Genomic DNA, 17,984 nt, shown 5'->3' with positions numbered 1-17,984 from the left:
ATTCATTTTACTCATGGGTGACAACAAAACTTGAGTGCCAAGCTACATAATTGAACTAATGTGTTTTGTTGTGAAGCCTAAGTTTCCAGAACCTGTGTCTTTTTGGATTTTTGAAGATGGAAAGACTATATGTTAACACGCAGGACACCTGGGCACATACGTATGTGCTCTTGTTCCTGAAATGCAAGAGTTGGCAAACATTTGTAGACTCATTCCACTTATAGCTGTGTCCCCATTTCCAGGAGAACCCATAGTGTCCACATGCATATATTTATAGGAAGAATAGCTCTTCAAACATGTCACGCTGACCTGGCTTTGTCCCCTACCTTCCTCCAATCCCCCACACACCTGCCCCAAGCAGTCCAGGCTGTCTGCTGATGGAGCAGCATGTCACAGCCGGGCAGTGAGCATGCATAGGGCCCATGTCAGAGGACTATAAGGTAATAGCACTAATCATCAGAGCCATACTTCTGTCCCTAATGCAAAGAGTTTGATGTGCTTATTTCTTCATTCATATATATATATATATATATATATATATATATATATATATATATATTGCAAATCACAGGAGCTCCTGAATAGAAGTCATTCGTAACTAATGGGAATCAGTTCCACCCAGAAGAATCTCAAATTTGGAGGTGAAGTCTCTCAGGATGATTTTCATAATTCTTGCTTCACTACATTAGGACCTTTCATCATTATTTTAGGCAGCACTCCATCTGTTCTTGGGCTTTTAGTGGAAAAGCATCTTTTAGATGCATATACTCTATAAGATAGGGTATCTTTTTAGATATAATGGATGCATTATATTGATCATGCTTTTTATGATTATTGCTTACCTCAAGCTCATCTTCTGGTATGTAGATATAGATATAAGTATATATTCATATAAGCATGCATGAATATATTTCAAGTCAAGTAAACAAATTCATAATTCCGATATTGGTCATGAATACAATGCCAGCAATTCTGTAATTTGAGTAATATTCGGCTATATGCGTCCATGTAATTTCTGTGACTGTAGCTGTAGACTTGATCACTAGCCCCCATAGAAAATGAAATAACTTATAGACCATAGTACTCAGGAGCAGAGCCCAGGCCAGGAATCTTCATCTCCAGGACACCATCCCTTAGCCCTTTTCAGTTTATGAGTAAGCTTTCATGGAAAGTCTAATAGGGCTTTACAACTCTGAGGATCAGAAAGGTTCCGGATATTCTGAGCCCTGACCATCCCCACAGAATTGTAATGCTACCCAATGGACAGTATTTTAATGATACCTAACATGGAAGAATCCGTAGGCAATTTTTTTTTTCTGACTAGTGTAAAAAGCACATTTTCAAGGGGGTAGAGTGATATTAGAGCTGAGAACTAGGACATCCATAAGATGTTTTTTTCACACAAGCTCTCCCAAAAAATATATAGCATTCTTCTGATTAAATGATGGGTATCTTTTATGCCTTCCTCTGTCATCATCATCATCAGTGTCATCATCAAATAGCTATTCAGAACCTACTGTGACACTACAATACTTCTTCCTACTCAAAGGATAAATGTTTCCAAGATTATAAATGCAGTTTGTATGTTCTTCGCTCTCCCTGACCACTCTCTAAAGCATTAATGTCTTAAAGCTAGATTCTTTAGACCCTGGACCATGTTCAAATGGCCTTTATTAAACCTCTGTATCATTTAGAGGTATTTGAATACCTCAAAGCTTTGTGGAAGTGCTTTTAAAGAATTAAAAATATAATGAGCAACCGCAGAAGACTGTTGGGCTTGGGCATAATCACTTTCATAACAATCTGTTATCTCCTTCTCGTGGCATTTGGCAGAAACCATATGTGTGTAAAATCCCAGGCTGCACTAAGCGCTACACAGACCCCAGCTCTCTCCGGAAACACGTGAAGACCGTGCACGGCCCAGAGGCTCATGTCACCAAGAAGCAGCGTGGGGACATCCACCCTCGGCCCCCCCCACCTCGGGATTCTGGCAGCCATTCCCAGTCCAGGTCACCTGGGCGGCAGACTCAGGGAGCCCTTGGTGAGCAGAAGGACCTCAGCAACACTACCTCAAAGCGGGAGGAATGCCTCCAAGTGAAAACGGTCAAGGCGGAGAAGCCCATGGTATGTCATTCACTTTCCTTCTGATTTTCCCAAAGCCATCTTAGGTCTTTTACAAGAGCTGGGGAGAGCTCCGAGGGAGAATAAACTGCCCCCATCCTCACGGCATCGCGCTCTCTGATTGAAGGAGGTCAAAGCTCAGTGACCTCCGTGACCTGGATTGCTTACTCAAAGTCGCTCCACGGAGAAGAACTCAGTTCAAAAAAAAGAGTTTCTAGGTTTCCTAAATGGTTTTTAAAGTAGATCTGCAGCCATACCACCTTGTGGCAAATAGGAAGACACGATTGTCTACATTTTCACTGTAATGTAGAAAATCATTCATTGGGTCTTTCTGTTAACACGTGTTCTGTCTTCTTTGCCCTGGCGATTCCAAGTTAAATAAGCCATTGTCTCTATTCTTCAGGGGCTTATAATCCAGTGGGATATGCAGAGAAACAAATATAACTCCGTGTGATGGGGCTTTAGCACACATCTGTGTAAGAACATTTGAGAGGGGAACTAACCACCAGTGCAGCTCGAGGATGTGATGGGGGAGGCAGAGGGAGACGTGCTGCCAAGTTCAGCACTCAGACAGGAAAAGGAGAGACAGATCCTGGCATAGCCAAGCCCCAGCCGTGGGACCTCAGGGCAGTGCGCAGTAGGCACGAGGATATAAGGGATTATGTTTTTCTGCTGAGTTTTTAGAAACGGCAGCTTTAATGCCATGCTGGAGACTGGTTTGGTAGACTGGAGACCATTTCACAGAAGTGTCTGAACCAAGGAGGTGGAGAGCAAGGGAGGGATTGAAAGGCCACCAGCAAATACCTTTATGTTTAGTGATGAATGGGATATGTGGATTATTATACTGTTATAGCTTCTTTCTAACTTCATTTTGCTTTATATAGCTATGTGCCTTAATAAAACAGCTAAGAGTTCCCAAAAGACAACAAGAAAACTGAAAAGGGTAGCCATCAGAGGAGAGGCAGTACACTGGCATTGGCCACGTGTTTAAGGGAGTCAGCTCTGTGAATGTGTTGGATTGTAGTCTGTCCCTGTGGGGGCAGAGGAAAGGTACCAGATAGAAGTCACATGCTTAGACTTCCAGACACGTGGAAATGACCCGGCAGGCAACCCTATACTCAGCTCAAGGAAGCATTTTCTTAAGATTAGAAAAGTCCAGCAATTAGATAGGCACCTATGAATTCCTGAATGATGTCACGGTGTAGCAGTCCGTATGGGCCGGAAATGATGCACATACAATTCCAGAATTAGTGGAGTAGAACTCAATGACTTTTACTGAATTCTAATGACTTAGTGAGTTTGTCTTTGAAGGCTTACGAGTCTTAATGACAGTAACTCTGGTCACACATATTGCAGATAATGCAGGTTTATCATCATTTCCCACTGGGTGGGTAGCTATACATTGCTTTTAAAAAGCACCTTAGTAAAAAGTTTACATCTGTATTAGGACGGATCACTGTACTTTAACCAGGTCATAAACTGTGTTTTATATACTTTTTCTTGGGAGCACATATCAGCTTCCTAAAATAAAGTCCTCCTGTGTGCTAATTGTGCAGAACATTCCACAGTTTATCCTCAAGTGTTCAATGAAACAAGGAATGTGAATTTGTGGTCTCTTAGATTGTGTCATCGAAAGACAACGACTTGTATTGTTAGGACATCCTAAGAACCCAGAGTCTCTTGTTCCTTTAATGCGTATTTCTGGCTCAAGAAAACTCATCATCTCCTCTCCACACACCCATTATTTAAAAAGAAGATAAGTAGGAATAAAATTTTATAGCAGTTTGGTCAAGTGACATCGAGGTATTGCAAGATGTAAAATATTTTATAAAGTAACTAAATCTTGGAAAACATAGGACCAGAAGAGATCGCAGAGGTTGAGACGAGGCCCCATGTTTTATAGGTCAGGAAACTGAGGCTCTTTGTTGTCAATGAATCAATCAGTTCGCACAGGAGACTGTTACGTGTGTATATGTGCACAGGCTTAGGGATATCAGTAGATATCTTCATAGACATTTACTAATGCACGTGAGATTTGCATTTCTAATAGTCTTTCTGTAAAAGCCTTTCTTTGATTTGATCATCATGCTAAAAATTAAATTCTTTCTTCTTTTTTCTTATCGATCCAACACCCTTTCTGTGTAATGCTCCTAAATGTCTTGTTCTTACTTCCTAAGGACAGTGGGTAATAAGGTGAGGGAATTTCAGCTTCTCTGCTTCTTTTTGTTCTGTTTTCAGTTTAACATTTAATTTTTATTCATTTCCTTTTCCTTTAGTGTTTGTGCTTTGTGATTGCTTTGATAGAGAACATCACTCAGACGTGTTTCAAACCTAGAAGCACTGTGTTTTAAACATTTAGCTTGTGGACATGTGGAGTTAGATGGTGAAATTCATTGTTTCATTTGTCTAGGTTTTCATAATAAATCACACTGGGGCCGACCAAGCAGATGTTCTAAAAGACTATTTAATTACCATATCGAGGAGTGTAAATCCAGACCAGACATGCACCACCTTCTTTGAGGAAGGTCTGGATACATTTTTTTTTTGCTAGCAATTTAATCTATATTTAACTGTTTGAGCCTCTTTAATCGGTTTTCTAATTATAAGTGCGCTTGTGCCTTCTTCCGTGCCCCGTGGCAGCGTGTGTCTGCGTGTGCTTGTGTGCATTTGCACAGTTTCGCGTACACACACACTCTGACCTGCCAATCCGGAGAAAAGGGCACCCAAAGCCCTGGCTGCTCCGAGAACCTGGGAGCAGGAGCAGGAGCAGGTGGTCTGGCACGCCAAGACTGCGGAAGCAAAAACGTAAGCCAGTCTTACTTGTGACCAGATGTGTGTTTCGCACTCTGATCTGCTTGGTTGCCCAGCACAGACTTAGTGGATCACGTGGCATTCACTTGATAAGTGTTCGTCTGCTCGGGTGTGTGTACTGTGGTTGTGGAAAAAGTGTAACCTGTGTCTTAAACCCCCTCCTTACAGCGCTGTGCACTCCACCTGGGACGACAGTGGTCGGTAGTTGAGTGCGTGCAGTGTAGTTCTCTCTCCCCAGAGATCTTTTGCTCTTTGGGAACGTGTAGAAGGAAGGGGAAAGATTACAAATTGCTTGGCAAACCCTCCCTGAATAGCTTGGTGGGGCTCTAGATGGGGAGGAGGTAGTGTGTGCTTATGGAGTATGTCTTCCAGGTATATATTAGCCCAGGTATATAGGAACCCAAAGACTGACACCAACTAGGATAATTACCGCTAATGCTCTCTGAGCCAATCAGTTCCTATTACCCAGGCTTTTCTCTTTTTTCTTTTAGTGTGCTCTCAGGGCTTCACACTTAATTCTCACAACAATCTCTACGATAAATAACATGTCTTTATGTTATAGACTAGAGGGCCAATGCACGAAATTCGTGCAAGAGTAGGCCTTCCTTCCCTCTGGCACCCCGGACCCGGGCTTCCCTCGCAGCCCCAGCTTCGTCCAGAAGGTTGTCCGTAGGACATCTAGTCTAATTAGTATATTGCGCTTTTATTATTATAGATAAGGAAACTGGGGTTTAGAGTGGCTGAGTCATTTGCCCGAAGAATAAAGTCATGGAAGTGGGACTGGAACCCAGGCGGTGTGTTTGCAGAGCTGGCGTTTGGACAGGGTTCCATGGTTGTTATCATGTCAGTCACACCACTTCTAGCCGTCCCTGCCATCTGTTGCTCCGCACTGCATCTCCACTGGGTGGTTCATCAGTCATTGTGGGCGAGGAAGGCTACCCCCATTTGCCAGAACATAGTTCTCCTTCAACCCATTGAGTGTCCTGCACGCCTTGATCTGCATCATCTCTCATTATTCGCTCCCTTTCCCTTTTCCTTTCCAGTAACATTTCTTTCCTTTCCTCTTGACCCCGACAGACATCTCAGCCAAGCCCTGGTGGTCAGTCTTCATGCAGCAGCCAACAGTCCCCCGTCAGCAACTATTCCAACAGTGGGCTCGACCTTCCTCTGAGCGAAGGAGGTGGTGTGGGAGACCTCGGTGCCATCGACGAAACCCCAATCATGGACTCGACCATTTCCACTGCAACCACAGCCCTCGCTCTGCAAGCCAGGAGAAACCCAGCAGGGACCAAATGGATGGAGCACGTCAAACTGGAAAGGCTCAAACAAGTGAATGGAATGCTCCCGCGACTGAACCCCATCCTACCCCCCAAAGCCCCTGCGGTCTCTCCTCTCATAGGAAACGGTGAGTTCCGTGTCGGACCGTGTTTCTGCTCAGGGTTTTCGGTTCTTTTAAACGCAGCCACAATACTGTGAGAGGAACCGGCCCTGGGTTTTATGTGTGCTGACTTTCCCACCAGACTTAAAACTATGCTGCAGTCAGACATATTAATGTATGGAGAGTCCATATTTTAAAAGGATAATGCTGACACAAAAAGTAAGCCTGTGCGTGACTCGTCCTCTGAGGTTGACATGGTAACGACTAGACCAGGTGAAGAAATGCCAGCAGCAGAGGCATCTGTGGTCAGTGCCTGTCCCTTGTTTCTAAAAGTAGGAGGCTAGCAGCCACCTTCCTGATGTTGGTCCAGTTCAGGGAAAGGCAGGCAACCATTTGCACTGTCCGCCCAGGTCAGTTTTTGCGTCTGAGCTAACACTGGATGCCCGGAGCACCCCCAAGGGTGAAGATTGTGTGTTTCGGTTCCATAGGATGTCACAGGGAGCCCTGAGTGTGGACGTGAGGTCCCGTAATGCCTGTGGCCTACAGACGTGCCTGTAACTTCAGTGCGGTGTACATGCCTGAGCTTTGCGTTCTGTCCTTGCATTCGGCCTGTGAGGAATGGAACTGATCCAGACAGTCCTTACTGTTTGGTCTAACCAAGGGTGCCAGAACTTGCCCGTGAGCTTGTAAATAAAGTTTTATTGGTCTCCAGCCACACTCACTCCTCCGGGTGCCTGTGGCTCTTGGTGCTGCAAGGCAGAGGTGGGTGGCTGTGACAGAGGCTGCCTGGAGTGGGGAGCTGACAGCAGTTCCCGCCTGGCCCTTTCCCCCCTCCGCTGAGGCCTGGATCAAGTCGTCCTGAAATGAAGTCACCTCTCCCACCCTTTCTCTGCAGGCACCCAGCCCAGTAACAGCTGCAGTTTGGGCGGGCCCATGACCCTCCTCCCCAACAGAAGCGACCTTTCCGGGGTGGATGTCACCATGCTGAACATGCTCAACCGGAGGGACAGCAGCACCAGCACCATCAGCTCGGCGTACCTGAGCAGCCGCCGCTCCTCGGGCATCTCCCCCTGCTTCTCCAGCCGGCGGTCCAGCGAGGCGTCCCAGGCCGAGGGCCGGCCCCAGAACGTGGTGAGCGTGGCCGACTCCTACGACCCCATCTCCACCGACGCCTCCCGCAGGTCCAGCGAGGCCAGCCAGTGCGACGGGCTGCCCAGCCTGCTCAGCCTCACGCCGGCCCAGCAGTACCGCCTCAAAGCCAAGTACGCGGCCGCCACCGGCGGGCCCCCACCCACGCCGCTGCCCAACATGGAAAGGATGAGCCTGAAGACCAGGATGGCCCTGCTCGGGGACGGCAGGGAGTCGGCGGGGACCCTGCCGCCTGTCCACCCTCCCCGGAGGTGTAGCGACGGGGGAGCCCACAGTTATGGTCGGCGGCCCCTGCTGCCGCAGGACGCGCTGGGCCACGGCGTGAGAAGAGCCAGCGACCCGGTGAGGACCGTCTCGGAGGGCCTCTCCCTGCCCAGGGTCCAGCGTTTCAACAGCCTCCACAGCGTCCACCCCCCGGCGCCGCCCCCGGTCCTGGAGAAGCGTAACCTGGTGCTGCAGAACTACACGCGGCCGGAGGGCGGGCCGCCGCCCCGCCACTTCCGCACGTCCCCCTGCCCTCCGAGCATCGCCGAGAACGTCACCCTGGAGTCCCTGACCATGGACACCGACGTGAGCCTGAACGACGAGGACTTCCTGCCCGACGACGTGGTGCAGTATTTGAATTCCCAGAGCCAAGCGGGCTACGAGCAGCCCTTCCCGGGCGCCCTCTCCGAGGACAGCAAAGCGCCCCAGGGGCCCAGCTTGGCGGGCGGGCAGGGCGACTTCGACCCGCCCGGGCTGCCCGACAGCCACGCCGGCCAGCAGTACCGCGAGCTGGAGCAGCCCTGCCCCGAAGCCAGCAAAGCCGACCTGCCCATCCAGTGGAACGAGGTCAGCTCGGGCAGCGCCGACCTGTCCTCCTCCAGGCTCAAGTGCGGCCCGCGGGCCACAGCGCCGCCAGCGCGGGCCTTCGGGTTGTACAGCAACGTGAGTGCCCACCCGCAGAACCCCCTGGGGAGCGGGGCCGGCCCAGCGGGGGTCTACCCGAGCCCCGGGGAGCTCTGCAGCGCCTATGGCGGGCCCGAGCACCTGGCGGTCCACAGTGGCGGGACCAGCACCAACAGAACTGTCTTCCACGAACAGCCCTGTAAGGCCCAGCAGTACGGGAACTGCCTCAGCAGGCAGCCTGGGGCCCCCGGCTTGCTCGACGGTGCCGGTGGTGCTGGGATTCAGGCGGCAAAGCTGAGAGGCACCGCCCTGCAGGGGAATGGGAGCCAGCCAGATTTCAGCCTGCCCGTGATGCCCAGTGAGTCGGCTGGCAGCGCGGTGAGTGGCGTGCCCACCCGATACCCGGCGGGGCAGGGGTACTTGGCCCACCCGATGCTCAGCGACAGCGTGCACCACCCGGGGGCAGGCCGCCCCGGGCAGCCGATGCTGGGGCAGGTTAGTGCTACCTCACACACCAATGTATATCAAGGGCCAGAGAGCGGCCTGCCAGGGCCTCCCAGCCTCGGGGGCCAGCCGTCCAGCCTGGCAGCCGTCAGGGACTACCAGCCGTGCGCCGGCTACGGAGGCGGCAGGCGCCAGGCTGTGCCCAGAGGCGGCCTCGCCCTGCAGCCGGGACAGCACGGTGACGGCAGTCAGGCCTGCAGGGTCAACGGCATCAAGATGGAGACACCAGGGCAGCCCCATCAACTCTGCTCCAGCGTGCAGAGTTACTCTGGTCAGTTCTATGACCAAGCCCTGGGCTTCAGTCAGCAAGACCTGAAAGCTGGCTCGTTCTGCCTCTCCGAAGCCAGCTGCCTGCTGCAGGGGGCTGGCCCCGGGAACGCGGAGCTCCTGTCCCCGGGCGCCAACCAGGTGACAAGCACAGTCGACGGCCTCGACGGCCACGACCTGGACGGGGTGCAGATTGATTTTGACGCCATCATAGATGACGGGGACCACGCCAGCTTGATGTCAGGAGCCCTGAGCCCCAGTATCGTTCAGAACCTTTCCCACAGCTCCTCCCGCCTCACGACGCCGCGGACGTCCGTGCCGTTGCCAGCGCTGTCGGTGAGCACCACCAACATGGCCATCGGGGACATGAGTTCTTTGCTGACCTCCCTCGCGGAGGAAAGCAAATTCCTTGCAGTTATGCAATAGGCGCTGGGGAAAAGGACTGCCAACGGACGTGAAACTTTAGGAGTTTGAACGGTTACATTGAGTCATTTTTTTGCTGGTTTTTTTTTTTTTTTTTTTTTAGTTCTGTATGTATTTTAGCAATCTCATCTCACATCTTGGGATGTGTTTCAAGTATATTCCTTTTATGGAAAAGGACTCTGAAAAACCCTAAAGTATTCTAGGGAGACTGTCTTCCATTTCAGTTTGAATCAGTATTGTTACACTCGAAACATCCCCCTTTTTTAAACAGAAAACACAAACCCTGTGAGTCTGCCCCCTTTATTAGTAAACCAGTATAAATGTGTGATGTGCATGTTCTTCTTTCTTTGCGAAGAGGTCAGACGAAAGGGTGTGACATATTCCTCTGTGACTCACAGGAAAACAGGAGTTGGTAAGCCTCTGACCAAAGGCTTGATTCCACCTTTTAAACTGTCCTTTCCATTCGCCCAGTGTTTGTTTCGTTTCTTGTTTGTTTGTTTGTTTGTTTTTTTTAAATTCCCACATTGGGCACAAGAATGGATAGTGAGTTTAAGAACCTTTTGCGGGTGAATTGTCGCATAGCACACAGATGTTTTGACATGCCCCCCGCCCCTAATTCAGTTCAGGGTATGCTTTTGACAGTCGCCACAAGTGGAAACTTGGGGCTCTTGAACGTCAGTCATTTGCTCACAGTTTGGGTTTAAAATTCTTCCTGTCCACGGGGTGCTTGTGGGGGCAGGTCTGTAGGGTCAGTTCTCAGTTATCCACTTTGCCTCCTTCTCTGTGAGCGCTCAGTGCCAGGCAGCCTCCCCGGAGGAGGAGGAAAGCCGGTGGCTGGCACGCAGGCACGCTGCTTCTTTCTTCTGTTCCCGTGAGAAGCTAGGTGGGTTGTAGGTTGAAGCTGTTGCATAGGATTAACTAGTTTGGGGAGTATTTGTAGGTTTGCCGTATTTGTTGGTCAGCTCCATCTCTTTACCATTATCCTAGATAACTGAGAATCGGTTATATGTAGTGCTAAGTACAATCCCACAGCTGGCTGTCACTAACATAGGGAAGGACTGCTTCTATTCTAAGCGCCCTATTTTCAGGGATTTATGAAATTTAGTTGTAACGGGAAAAGCTCACACACAATGACAATTGGAATAAATTGCTTTGACCATTTTTGGTATTTGAGAGACTAGGTGGGATGTCTAGCAGCTGTATGGATGCCTTTTTATACCCTGTCGGTTAAATGCTGCATCCACTTAAGAAATTAAATGTTCTCTGCAGTTAACCCTTCCTGTGGGCTCAGTCTGTCCTTTTGTTTTGGATTAAACAATTAGAAGAGTGTAGCTACTTCCTATGTGCAGTGGATACACATAAAGAACATACTGTGTGTGCACAGGGTACATGGATGATTCAGCGTTTTACTTATAAAAATAGGTCAACTATTAAAATTTTAACACCTGAGACTATCTGCTGGGTTCTTCCCATTGATCCTGGAGTTGGACTTATCCAGAGTGACTCATGGTTCCGTTGTGTGGCTTTTCCCCTTTATTCCTGCCATTTAAATGAGCTTCAGAAAGGCAACATCAGATACAATAATATGTTAGATAATAGAATGTGAGGACCAGCCCGTTTTTCTCATGTTTACGTTCTCTGGTTTGGACCAAGAACCTCAGCGTGGAAGTAAATAAGACAGCGGGGTTTGCCTTCCCCTGGATGTCCCCGAGATCAGCAGAGGGATGCTGGGATTTCTCCTCCACATCCCGCCATCCTCCCATGTGCAGCGCCTTCTTTTAAATCAAAGGATGCATCCGCTTTGGAACAGAGCCCAGCAGCAAAAAACAGCTACTTGATCTGAGCTCAGTACAGTTGAGTCTCTCCCACTTTCAAAGGGAAGAGCGAGGCTTTTTCTGCCTTCATCGGGTAGGTCCTCCTGATCCGGTCACAACATCAGTGATCCATTCCCAGTGTCTCCTTTTTCCAGGAACCTCCAAGTCCCCAGGTCCTGGCCTTATCCTCCCTGCTCTTGTGGTTTCGCCCAATCTCTGTTCTCCTCTGCCTGAGTACTTTCCTCAGGAGTTGCTGGATGGGACCCCAGTTTCTCAGTTCCCCTACTTCCCTTATCATCTGTGCCTCTGCTTTTTCTTCTGGCTTCCGGTGATTCTCCAGGTTGCCCCGTTTCTGAAAACATGTTTTCCTTGCTCCTGCCTTGAGATGTGCAGGAGACTCGTTCCGGTGCAGCCTGGGGCTCCTTCTCCATCTGGAAATCTCAGAGCGACGGGTCTGTTGTGACCGTCAGTGGCAGGAAGGTCTTCTGGGGCCATGGAGAAGTGTCCTGTCGGGATGTGGGTCTCTGTAGACTTGGCGCCTCCTGCGGTGGGAGGCACCCCCAAGCCTCCAGCCTTCTCTCCGCCGTGTCACTGTTGTCACATCCTCCTTTGTTATGGAGGCTCCTGCATGGTGTTCCTGTCTCACATCTTTGTTAAATGTGTTTTTACATGTCAAACCATCTTTGTTTTACTTTCGAAAGAACGAATTAGAGACTAGTTCAATGTGCCCTGCTCCTCACACGGGGGCTCCTCCTCCCGAGCCACAGAGTTTTGATTCTTGCAATGTACGTGCCTTATTTTGTGTTCATCGTGTCGATGCAAGGGACCATTTGGTGTTGCCCAATCAGAATTCAAGGCTGCATGCGCCCCAGCCAGCAGAGAGCACACGCCTGTAGCGACGGTAGCGGAGTCTGAGCTGTCTTGTAACCTGGTTTCCCGTGTTGTTTTGAACCGATAGGAGGATGTTCTCTTCGGACAAGTTACTATTGTGTATCCTGCAAACGTGTAAGATAAAGTACAAGTTCATTTTTTTCACCTTTTTTAGATTTTTAAAAAATAAAATGTGTAATCCTTTTTTAAAAGAAAGACATGTAAATACATTTACGTATTGTAGGCATAGCGTCCGGACGTGGCCGGCCCCGGGCCTCCCTGGCATCGGCCCACCGCCAGAGCGATGCCCCGCGCCCACCTCCAGCCCAGAGTGCAGCCGCCACAGATGGACTCGACTTTTGCTTTCAGAACCACTTAGTCCTTTTGTAACAAAGAGAAAGAACAATGTTTCTTACAATGTCAATAAAAAAAAAAAACTCTTTGTACTGAACATTTTAGTGTGTTGCCTATTTAATGCATAGATGGGTGGAAAGAATGCTTTCCTTAGAAAAATCCAGAGCCTGTGTCTGGAACAGACCCCCACACACAGCCAGCCAGGTGCCCTGGTGCTCGGAGACCCAGATCCCTCATCTCTAAGGCGGAGGAGATGCCGACATTCCTGCTAGTGAGAGTGAGGTGTGTGCCTGGACACACCGCTTGTAACCAGGATCGGTTTTCCTTAATGTTACAGTTTGCCAAACCCTATGCGGAAGGACCTAAATGGGATTCAGAGGCCAACGGCTTAACGTGTCCCTCTTTTATATATGATCCTCTCATTTCAAAGGGCCTAAGGGAGGACACATATCAACAGAAAATCTGACACGGTATAAGGCCACTTTTATGTGGCTTTTAATAACTGGCTTCAGATGAAGGTCAAACCGCTTACCTCATTTGCCTGCTATTTTCCTGTCAATATTCCCCAGATTTCTGTAACGGACTCCAAACGGGCCCCTTCCTCTGTCTGCACAGCAGCAGGTGTCCTTGCAGCCAGCAACCAAGGGCACTGGTGGTACCTCAGGCCACAGCGATGGCCAGGGCCTCATGCACTCACCTGCACAGGCGACCTGCACATGGCCCAGGGAACTGGTGAGGGACGAAGTCCCTGTCCTCTCCCTGTCAGAGGGATGCTTCACGTTGTTTTAATCACAAGGGAGAACTTTCTCCCATAAACCCCAAATTCGTTGCTTGCTTAACTAGATCCCTCACATAACGTGTCCAAATGAATTCAGAAAGAAAGAGAAAGAAAGAAAGAAAGAAAAAGGAATTTGTGGCCAGCCTTAGATATCCATATTCAGCTTAGGAAGATGCATGCCATGCAGCAAGTCAAAATAAATAAGAAATGAGGCTAATAGAAAGGAAAATGGGGGGTGGGGTGCATGGCACAGCCTCCTGTACGTCTGTGAGCAGGCACGCAGGTGCAAGTCAGCTTTGCTTAGAAGATGCCTCCTGTGAAGGACAGGAAGGAGACAGTCTGAGGCAAAGTGGTGCAGCTGCAATGCAAATGGTATCTCCTAAGGATGTATTTTAGCTCGGCTGATTGGACTTAGTGGTTGAGCAGTGACCCATGAACCAAGAGGTCACTGGTTCGATGTCCAGTCAGGGCACATGCCCCAATTGCGGACTCTATCCCCAGTAGGGGGCGTGCAGGAAGCCGCTGATAGGTGATGTTTCCCTCTCATCGATGTTTCAGTCTCTATACCTCTCCCTTTCTAAAAGCAATAAAGACACATTATTAAAAAATAAAGATGTATTTTAAGTAATTTTTAGAATTCAGAGGTACTATTATCTACTGCCCAAAAGAGAATATAATAGAAAAATAGAGGGGGAAAAATTTTTTTTTTAGAGGGAAAAATTTAACCCACTGCTAATTGTCATACTTATCCCTTTTTCTGCCAGGGTCTTCTCTTTATTTCCATGGTAGTGTTTCCCCTTTGGTTTTACTTTATATTGTATTGACTATTCCAAATACAATCAAGGCTTGACCCCGTTGATTATCTAATAGGAAAGAGGAGAGGACAGGAGGCAGCTGATATTAAGGAAAATGGAGCAAGCATTGGAACTAACTGGATTGTGGGACAGATCACCTGTCCAGGGACAAGAGAGAGGGAGGTAAGCATGAGAGCAGGTTTAGCCGGATGTGTGGTTTGGGTACAGGAGGTCAGAAGCTGAGGGGATCCAAAGGTGACACCGGCCTCTGATGATGCAGTGGGGTCTGGCCTGTGTCAGGAAGGCCAGTGAACAGAAGGAGAGAAGAGTGAGGAAAGGAGTGGGCGATAGGATGGAACAGCATGGAGCAGAGAGTAAATACTCATTGCTGTTTCACTAGGGGATCCAGATTAGACTTACTGGGCATAAGACTCAGGTAGAAGGTTATTTTTATTTTTTCCGGGAAAATAGCTTTAAAAGATGCCTTTGGCAGTGGTTGTGGGTGATACGTGGAGAGAAGGGGGAGTGGGGGGTTGGCCTTGGAGCAGCACAGGCTGCCCTGCCCCTGGGGAGCAGGAGAGTGAGCCAGCAAGGGCCCCGGCGGGCTCTGCCCCAGCTTCTTCCCGGCCCCTGGAGGCAGGCTCCCGCCTGTCAGCAAAGCCCCAAGGTAGTGGGGTGCTGGGGCAGACCAGGTCCCATCGTCCGGGCTTTCTGTTTCTAGCTCTTCGCCAAGTAGGCAAGAAACTTCATTGGATTTCCCAGTGAGTAGTGCTTCGGGGTTATTTTGCTTTATTTAATAAAGTAACAGGGCCCTAGCCGGTTTAGCACAGTGGGTAGAGCGTGGGCCTGTGGACTGAAGGGTCCCAGGTTCGATTCCGGTCAAGGGCACGTAACTCAGTTGCAGGCTCGATCCCCGGCCCTGGTCGGGGCGCATGTAAGAGACACCCAGTCAATGTGTCTCTCTCATCATTGATGTTTCTGTCTCTCTCTCTCCCTCCCCCTTCCTCTCTGAAATCAATAAAAATACATATATTTTTTTTAAAGTAGCCGGTTAATGCCTCAGTCTTACCTCTGCAGGCTCTGGTCATACCTCCCTCCTGTCCCAGGTTCTCTTCTGTGGGCGCCTTCCCAGCCTGGCTGAGCGAGCGCTGACATGTGGCCTGGCAGGTCTGTGACCAAGCGGCAAGGAGCACCAGCAGCACTGGCTGGGGCCCTCCTGGGAAGGGAGGAGGCCGTGGGCTGGCTGAGCTTTGCCAAGCAGGGCGAGACGCTGCCTGGGTTGGCTGTACGTTTTCTCCTGCTCTGCTGGGTCTCACAGGCTTCTTGCTGAAGCTCCATCTACAGAAACACTCCCAGTGACTCCAATTAGAGAAGCCGCCCCAGGACCTGCCCTTGTCTAGTCCTGGAGTGTGTGCGAGCGGGACATCGCAGCAGGCACCCCTCTCCCGGCTCTCTGTGCCTGAACGTTGGCATAACTCCCCCAGTGTGTGTCTGGGACTGTTTGTGACCCCGTGTGTCCCTCCTGTGTGTGCTGAAGCCCTGAGTACCAGCTGGAGAGCTTATGAGGTAGAGGTTTGCCTTCTCTGAGGCCAGGGCGAGAGGAGGCGGGACGAGAACCAAGCACGTGTGCTCCTTGGCTGGGCTGCTCTGAGAACCTCAGCCCCTGCGAAGGCCCGGAGAGGGACAGGGAAGGCTGCTCCTACGAGCAGCCCGGTGGGCTGTGAAGCCGGCGGCCCCAGGTCGGTGTTCTTCCCCTGCAGCTGTGAAGGGCCCCGATGATCCCCGCTCAGAAGTCTGGCTGCAGCTCCTGTGAGCTGGCAGATGCAGGCCTCCAGCCCCGGGGCTGCCAGGGCCAAGTGCGCGGAGGTGAGATTCACGGCATTCCCAGCGGAGAGGGAGGCAGCCAGCTGGCAGGGGATTACTGAACAGTCAAGCCAAGGAATGTTGTTGCTGTTTGGAAGGAGACAAGCAGCTTGCTACCTCCCTTCTTTCTCCTCCTCCGCCTCCGCCCAGGCGTGGAGACGGAGGTGCGCCAGGCTCCTAGGCGGAGCAGAGGCACAGAGCTGCTTCACTCACCGCCAGGATGAGGGGCTGTGTCTCCAGGGCGCCGACTGCATTTTCATTTGAGGATGACTTTGACACCCCCAGATGTTTTACCCAAAACACACCTTCAGGCAGTTCCCAGAGGTGCGTTTTAAATACACAGCAAACTTGGTAGGCAAGAAAAATAAAATTGGCTAACAAACAAAACAGCCCAGTGGCTATACCACACGCGGGGGATGTCTACAGTCTCCTGCATCCGGGATTTCTTCCCGGGCACCTGGGGTAACAGGCGCTCCGGGTGACTGACTAGCAGTTACAGATTCATGGCACAGCCACTCTTTTTTCTATGTTTTTAAAAGTTGTTTAGTTACAGTTGATATACAATATTATATTAGATTCAGGTGAACAACATAGTGATTAGACATTTCTATAACTTACAAAGTGATCACCCCGATAAGTCTGGGACCCCTCAGACACCATGTACAGTTATTACAATGTTATTGACTCTATTCCCTATGCTGTGCTTTACCTCCCCGTGACCATGTTTATAACTGGCCGTTTACACTTTGTAATCCTTTTCACCCAATCCCCAACCCCCTTCCCCTCTGGCAAGCATCACTTCATTCTCTCTATATAAGACTTCTTTTCTGTTTTGTTTGCTCATTTACTTTGTTTTTAAGATTCCACACATAAGTGATATATCATATGGTATTGGCCTTTCTCAGTCTGACTTATTTTACTCAGTATCATACTCTCTAGGTCCATTCATGTTGTCACAAATGGCAAGATTTCATTATTTTTTTATGGATGAATCATATCCTGGTAAATATATATATACTGAGTGGCCAGATTATTATGATCTCTGAACGCATAATAATCTAGCCTATATATATGTATATATGACAGGGTCTCTCTTTTCCGTGTCCAGCACGGAAAGAGAGATGATCCGGTTCTTCAAGTAGAGGGGCTGGGGATTGAGGAAATATGAAAGAAAGAGAGAGACACAAACTAGAAGGAAAAGGCTGGGAACCGGGTGGACCGCTGTCCTCTTCTGAGGGAGAGACAGTGACCCAGAGCCGATACAGCGCGTTTATTTTATACCCCCAAACACCAGGAAGTTTCACCAAAAGTCAAGACAAAGGAGATTATTTGCATTCTGGAGTAGGCTGGAGCATTCCTGGTGCTTGACTGGATTTACATATCAAAGCACACTACCCGACACCTGAGCAAAGATAAGAGTCAATGCTGAGAACACATCTGCCTTTTTGGCAAAGCGTGTTCCCAGGGCGTGGCTTTGCCAACGCCACTGGGTTCAGCTGACAATAATTAAAGAATGCCCATGTGCCTCCCCAGGTGTAGACATATATATATATGGCCTGGTGCATGAATTCGTGCATGGGTGGGGTCTGGCCAGCCTGGCTAGGGGGAGGGGACATGGGCAGTTGGCCAGCCTGCCTGCTGGTCGAACTCCTGGTCGAGGGGACAATTTACATATTAGCCTTTTATTATATAGGATATACACTGAGTGGCCAGATTATTATGCGTTCAGAGATCATAATAATCTGGCCATTCAGTGTGTGTGTGTGTGTGTGTGTGTGTGTGTGTGTGTGTGTATATATATATATATATATATATATATATATATATATATATATCCTACCTAATAAAATAGTAATATGCAAATTGACCGCACCTTCACTACGCCCAAGCCACGCCCACCAGTCAAAGCCACGCCCACCATCCAATCAGGGCGAGTATGCAAATTACCCAACAAAGATGGTGGTTAATTT

General features: G+C 49.4%; 1 protein-coding gene across 3 annotated transcripts in view; it reads left to right on the top strand.

Annotated features, from left to right (window-relative positions):
• GLI3 (GLI family zinc finger 3) overlaps positions 1-12,596 on the top strand; it is a 274,024-nt gene extending 261,428 nt beyond the window's left edge. For all 3 annotated transcript variants that reach the window (XM_079785986.1, XM_079785988.1, XM_079785987.1), the window contains exons 13-15: positions 1,834-2,124; positions 6,010-6,337; positions 7,206-12,596. In XM_079785986.1, coding sequence (XP_079642112.1) covers positions 1,834-2,124; positions 6,010-6,337; positions 7,206-9,544 — 2,958 coding nt within the window. In that variant the 3' untranslated portion in view covers positions 9,545-12,596. The remainder of the gene's footprint in view (positions 1-1,833; positions 2,125-6,009; positions 6,338-7,205) is intronic.
• The last annotated feature ends 5,388 nt before the right edge of the window (positions 12,597-17,984 follow it).

This window comes from Cnephaeus nilssonii (genome assembly GCF_951640355.1).
Source record: "Cnephaeus nilssonii genome assembly, chromosome: 12".
Classification (NCBI taxonomy): Eukaryota; Metazoa; Chordata; class Mammalia; order Chiroptera; family Vespertilionidae; genus Cnephaeus; species Cnephaeus nilssonii.
The sequence above is the reverse complement of the archived record's forward strand: the minus strand, read 5'-3'. Positions and strand labels throughout refer to the sequence as shown.